This window comes from Perognathus longimembris, chromosome 2 (assembly GCF_023159225.1).
Source record: "Perognathus longimembris pacificus isolate PPM17 chromosome 2, ASM2315922v1, whole genome shotgun sequence".
Classification (NCBI taxonomy): domain Eukaryota; kingdom Metazoa; phylum Chordata; class Mammalia; order Rodentia; family Heteromyidae; genus Perognathus; species Perognathus longimembris.
The window spans coordinates 65,738,991-65,745,468 of NC_063162.1; the positions used below are offsets into that span (position 1 = coordinate 65,738,991).

Sequence of the window (6,478 nt, forward strand, 5' to 3'; positions counted from 1 at the left end):
CACCTGGGCTGTGGAAACCTGGGTATAACCTGCCCTGACTTTCCCCAGCCCATCCCCTTGGCTTCCTCATGGGAAACCTCAGGGCCCTCAAGTGTAGCAGGAGTTCAGTTTAAGGGCACTGGCTTGCCAGGCCTCTTGACCAGCCACCCACACCTGGCTGTGTGCTTATTGTCAGGACTGGACTTTAGCCCTGGGCTTGAACCCTGCATCACACAGGACAAACAGAATCTGAAATCCGATCCTCTGCCGCCCACGGATTGACAGAGCTCACGAGCAAAAACAAACTTATTTTGAACACTGGGATCTCCGCATGCCAGAGTTGATAATCATTAACCTCCAAGTCCACGTGGCATGGCCTGAGCCCTTCATAAGGCCGCCGCTGCTCCTAGCCAGCATCGTGCACTGCCCGACACCGGCCCAACGACGCCACCCTGCGCCTAGGGCCACCAGCCCTGAGACCCTCAGCCGCTCCAGAGCCTCAGCCGCCTGAAAACCAGGACCACCTCCGCTCCACAGCCTCTTCCAGCTCGCCGCCTCCCAGCGATGCCCGACGTCCCTGCCGCCGGCCCCTGGCTGGCGCTCCTGCTCCTGCTGGCCGTCCAGACAGGTGTGGCCAACGGTGCCATTCAGCCGTGGCACTGTGCCCCGTGCACCCCGGAGAAGCTCGCGCTCTGCCCACGCATCCCCGACTCGTGCATGGAGATTTCCCGGGCCGCCGGCTGTGGCTGCTGCCCGATGTGCGCCCTGCCCCTCGGCGCACACTGCGGGGTGGCCACGGCGCGCTGTGCCCGGGGACTGAGCTGCCGCGCGCTGCCCGGGGAGACGCGGCCTCTGCACGCCCTGACCCGCGGCCAGGGCGCATGCATGCGGGAGCCCACAGCCCCGCCCAGCGGGATGGCCTCCAGCGCCAGCACGGAGCTAGAAGGTACGCTGCCACCGGCTCTTTCCACCTCAGGCCCCCATCCTGGGGCAGATCCCAAGCACATAGAGACTAGGAGGCAAATGCAAATGCCCTGGGGCAGTAGTAAGGAAGCCACCCAGAGGGGACCCATCATTGCTTGGTCTTGTGCAAGGTAGCCCAAAAGATAGAGTGGTCCAAGGGTACACAGCCTAGTGCAGAGAGAGAGAGAGAGAGAGAGAGAGAGAGAGAGAGAGAGAGAGAGAGAGAGAGAGAGAGAGAGAGAGAGAGAGAGAGAGAGAGAGAGAGCTCCTACGTGGTATCCTGGTCCTTAAATCTCTAGAGATGCAGATGTGGGAATAGGGGAAGGCAAGAGGCAGCCAGAGCTGCTGGGTGGCTCCCGAGGCTGCACCTGCCGCCCTCGGCACTCCCTTGGGGAGTCCTGGGGAAGGCCGAACCTGGAAACTTATTTGTAATATATATCCTGGGGACAGCACTATATGCTTCTCAGATATTTACAGGAGGACATAATGGGAAAGTTCTGGTTGAAAACTTCACTTCCATTCATTTCCATAGATAGCAATGTTTGATGTGGAGGTTGCACGCCAAGGATTTGACGATCAAGTTCTTTCCTGAATTTAGCAGTGGTTTGTTTGCAGTTGGAAGTTTAGGAAATGCCTCTTATCTCCTGCAGTTGGAAGTTTAGGAAATGCCTCTTATATCTCATCTGGGCTGCTTGTGGCAGCATGTGTGTGGGTCCAGGGTGAGTGGGCAGGCTGCCTGTCCTGAAAGGAATCTCTGTTAGAGCAGTGACCCTGCCAGGGAGGACGGATGTGGCTTTCCTAGTTCTTAACAGCACACAATCTGGAACCAACTCAATGGTACAACAAAGTAGATTTCCTGGGGGTGGGAGGGGCTCCTCGGATTCTCTGCTGCATCTTTGGACTCCATTGCAGGATGTTTAATGAACTCTGCCTCTTTGGGATGTGAGAAAAGTCATGTAATATGTGGGCAGGTGGGGCCCTCAGAAGAGATGAGCAGTGGTCTGAGTCAGAGGAGCTCAGTCTAGACCCGTGTGTGTGTGTGTGTGTGTGTGTGTGTGTGTGTGTGTGTGTGTGTTGGTTCTGGGACTTGAACTCAGGGCCCAGGTACTGTCCCTTAGTTTTTTTTGCTCAAGATTGGCACTCTACCACTTGAGCCACAGTTCCACATCCAGTTTTCTGGTGGTTAATTAGAAATAAAAGTCTCATAGACTTTCCTGTCCAGACTTGCTTTGAACCGTGACCCTCAGCTTCCTGAGTAGCCAGGATTAACGCATGAACCACTGGTGCCCAGCTGAACCCCATTTCTAACTGAATCCTCTCACTTGCTCCTGGAGTGTTAAAGAGCTCCTGTTTTATGGAGGGGAAAGCTACAGAGAACATTTATTATGTGACTCAGTTGTTCTGACCCTTTGGGGCTTCTTCAGACATGCTCCTGGCTTCAGCAAATGTGCATGCTGCTCCCTCCTCTGGCGTGTCCATCAGAAGCGAATCCCAGGGTGCCCTTAGCACTTCTGGAAACACAAACTGAGTAGACTCAGTGTTGCCATTAGGCCACTGCTGTTTCCACATACGACAGATGTCTGGATTAGACTGGTGGCCCTGCGTCCCAGCCTGGCTCCAAGGGAAAGAAACAATGGATGGGGCACAGGGACGGGCTTCTGGAAGGTTCACAGACCTTTGGTGCTTCCTTTGTAGTGATCAAGACCACAGAGGCTCCAGAGACCCCTGGAAGCACAGAGATGACAGAGGAGCAGCTTCTGGAGAGCTTTCACCTGATGACTACCTCTGGCGAGGACCAGCCCATCCTGTGGAATGCCATTAATATCTACAAGGGCATGAGGGCCCGTGACATGGCTAGTGCCAGCAAGTGGAAGGTGAGGCTCTGCAGGGATCCTTACACAGGCCACATGGCTTCTGTTTAGAGGGCCAGACTGAGCTCAAGGCTGGTGCTGAGACTCAAGAGTATCTTTGGAAGATGAGCACAGGGACTAGTTCCCACACCTCATTGTATCTTTTTGTGCTCTCGCTTTATTTATGTGTTTGCTAGTCCTGGGGATTGGACTCAGGGCCTGAACACTGTCCCGGGCTTCTTTTTGCTCAAGGCTAGCACTTTACCACTTGAGCCACAGCACCACTTCCAGCTTTTTCTATATATGCGGTGCTGAGGAATCAAAACCAGGGCTTCATGTATGCAAGGCAAGCACTCTATCACTAGGCCATATTCTCAGCCCTGTGCTTCTACTTTTTAAAAATTATGATAAATTATCCATAATATAAAAATTGCCATCATAACCATAGTAAGTATAGCTTCTTATATCATTGAGTAGCTATCTCATTACCATCTCCAGAATTTTTCTTTTTTCCTTTTTTCTTTTTCTTTCTCTTTCCTTTCTTTCCCTCCCTCCCTCTCTTTTCCTTCCTACCTTCTTTCCTTCCGTCCCTCCCTCCCTCTTTCTCTTTTCATCTCTCCCTCTTTTTCTTTCTTTGTTTCTTTCTCTCTCTCTCTCTCTTCTCTTCTCTTGTTTGCTTCTTTGCTTCTTTGCTTTCTCTCTTGCTTTTGTGCTGGTCCTGAGGCTTGAATTCAGCAACTGGGCCCTATCCCTTAGCTTTTTTGCTCAAGGCTAGAGCCACAGCCCTACTTCTAGCTTTTTCTGTGATTAATTGGAGACAAGAGTCTCAGGGGCTTTCCTACTCCAGCTAGGAATTATGATCCTCGTATCTCAGCCTCCTTAGTAGCTAGGATTATAGGTGTGAACCACTGATGGTGCCTGGCTCTCCAGAATTTTATCCTCCAAAATTGAAACTCTGGGCCAATTAACTCTCACATCTTAAAAAGTAACAATGATTATGATTTATTATTATTAGCAGTGTTGGAGATTGAACCTAGGGCCTGGGGGTTGCTAGGCAAGCACTCTACCACAGAACTATAGTCTCCAGTCCTGTCAATTTCAATTCTACCACTTGAGGGCGATAGAGAACCAAAGTGGACAGTCAGAAAAATGAACAAAACCATTTTTTTTTTCTTGGCCACTGCAGAATTTTGTGTGGAAAGGGTAACAAGCAGAGAAAGTTGATTTTTATCTCAAGTTGTTGAGATATATTCCATACCTAATTTGACTTATGGAGACTGCAAGGAAAGTTGTTTAAATATCTAGAAGTGTCTGGTTAAATTTCCCCAATGTTACGTTTTTTCATGTCAAGGAGAGTCCAGTCCTGAATCGACACTATTAGTGGTCTTATTAAACAAGCTCCAGTACTGTGCGACCCTGGAAAAGCTAGTTCCCAAGCAGCCTGGAGGATGGCCTGAGATTCCACAGCCAGTGTGCCTGCTCTTCTTTCTACCAGGTGTCAGGTTCCAAACTCACCCTGCAGGAGGCAGGAGGCAGGAGGCAGGAAGAGCTTTGTGGCAGTGGCCAGGCCCTTGCTGGGCACAGATGTTTAGAAACAATTCAGTGAAGGAGAAGATGGTGTTGCAATCCTTTGGTCTAATAGGTCAAGAGACACCAACTCCCTCCCTCACAAGGGAGAAAATGAGCCCCACCAAAAGAGGACCACTACATGGTTCCAGGACCCCATGGCTACATTGTGGGTGCTGTCCTACCCAATCTGTCCTCATGAATTCTCAAGCTGGATTCTGGTGGCTCACGCCTGTAATCCTAGCTACTCAGGAGACTGAATTCTGAGGATCATAGCACAAAGCCAGCCTGTGTAGAAAAGCCCATGAGACTCAGTCTCCAATCAACAGCTAAGAGCCGGAGCAGGGATACAAACAAAAGCACACGGGAGTGCAAAGACCCAGAGTTCAAGCCCCAGCATTGGCACAAAACAAACAAATGAAAGCAAACAAGAAACCTTTCTCAATTCATTGTCTAAGATGCTAAGTCACTTTCTCTTGTATTAATAATAATACCAGTTTATTTTTCTTGAAGCCCTGCCAACGAGAGCTCTACAAAGTGCTGGAGAGATTAGCCCAACGACAGAAAGCAGGAGAAGAAATCTACAAATTCTACCTACCTAACTGCAACAGGCATGGATTTTATCACAGCAAACAGGTAGGTGGCTTTGCTAGTGGGTGTTTTCATGGAGCTTGCCACTGCTCTCTCACACCTCTGTAATGCTATGGTCTTTCATGGCATAGAATGTCCAGCCCCAAATGTACACTGTAAGTGGTCTTACAAAATGAGATGTACTCAGTGAGCCATGGGGGAGGTGCATTCATGAGTCTCCTGACCCTTGGGGCCTCAGCTCCTCACCTGTTATACCCAGAGAAAGGGAGCAGGCTCAGCATTGGAAAGAAGGCATCTCATTATCCCCCCACAAAGGGGCATAAACGCTGTAATAAAGTGCAGTCCTGTTCTTGTGACCTACCAAATAACCAATGGGATGGAGCTAAACAAAGCTGGATGTTGGGGAGCCTTAAGGACTTGGGGAAGCTGGGGCCCTGTGGATCTTATTGGAGGGAAATTGAGGAGCAGGCCCTGTGGCCATGACAGATGTGGTCCCCCTGAGGACAGGTTGCTCCAGGGCAGGGCTCCTCTGTCATCAGCACCACTGAGTGGACAGGTGGCTGGGTGGTTATTCTCAGCAGGAGAGTGTGGGAATGTAGGGGTGTGTGCGGGGGGGGGGGGTGTCCTGGAACATTTGAGGATGGGCTGGTTGGAACTGTGTCTTCACTCTCAGCTCCTAATCTGCTGTCCTTGTCTGTGTCCCTGTCTTTGCAGTGCGAGTCCTCCTTGGATGGAGAGGCAGGGCTGTGCTGGTGCGTCTACCCTTGGAGTGGAAGGAGAATTCCCGGGGTGCAGGAGCTCAGAGGGGACCCTGATTGTCAACAATACTTTAATCTACAAAACTGAGAAAAGATGCAGTTTGTGTTCATTCAGGCAAAATATTTAAGTATATAGTGTATTTATACTCTGGAACCACACGTGCACATTTTATATGTGTCTATGTATGTATATAAATATATATATATAGGAAGTACTTTTTATACTCCATATATTGCTTGTTATATAAAGTTGGCTCGTATTTATTCACTATAAGTTTATTTTTCTACACAGTAACTTGTGCCAATATTTATATATCACGAAACACCTCTCATTGCTTGATGTATATGAAGTTGTATTTTAGCTTTTCCAAAGTACATGCTTCTGTCTAGAAAATGCAGAAGTGAATCGGAAGCAGTGGCTTTTCCTACTGGCTTTTAAAGGTGCATAGTTAACCTGCACTTAAGATTGGTTTGCCCTGTCCTTCCCGCATCACTGATGGAAATGTGCAGGGCAAGGGAGCAAGTGACGATGTTGATCAGGTAGTGGAAGCTGGAGGTGGTGATGTTGCTACAGGAGAAAATGTGCATTGGACACTGTTCAGTTCACGCACACACATAAACACACACATCGAATGGAAAGCTCTTTGGAATAAATGATCTATGTGGAAATACTTTTGCTGACGGGTGATATTATTTCGGAACGGCCTTCGTCCTTTGTGCTCATCTACCAAGAAACGCTTTGTGCTTTGGTGGCTCATGATAGGACTGGGC

The 6,478-nt window shown here is 49.5% G+C and overlaps 1 protein-coding gene across 2 annotated transcripts; it reads left to right on the forward strand.

The window, feature by feature from the left end:
* Positions 1-542: 542 nt before the first annotated feature.
* Igfbp1 (insulin like growth factor binding protein 1) lies at positions 543-6,272 on the forward strand. 2 transcript variants are annotated; one of them, XM_048339389.1, is made up of 4 exons: positions 543-906; positions 2,655-2,816; positions 4,872-4,994; positions 5,664-6,272. In XM_048339389.1, the coding sequence occupies exons 1-4, from the start codon at positions 544-546 to the stop codon at positions 5,793-5,795; spliced, it is 780 nt and encodes a 259-aa protein (XP_048195346.1). In that variant the 5' UTR covers position 543; the 3' UTR covers positions 5,796-6,272. The 2 variants fall into 2 exon arrangements, with proteins under 2 accessions (XP_048195346.1, XP_048195345.1); XM_048339388.1 differs by having other exon boundaries at positions 543-904; positions 2,608-2,816.
* Positions 6,273-6,478: the final 206 nt, after the last annotated feature.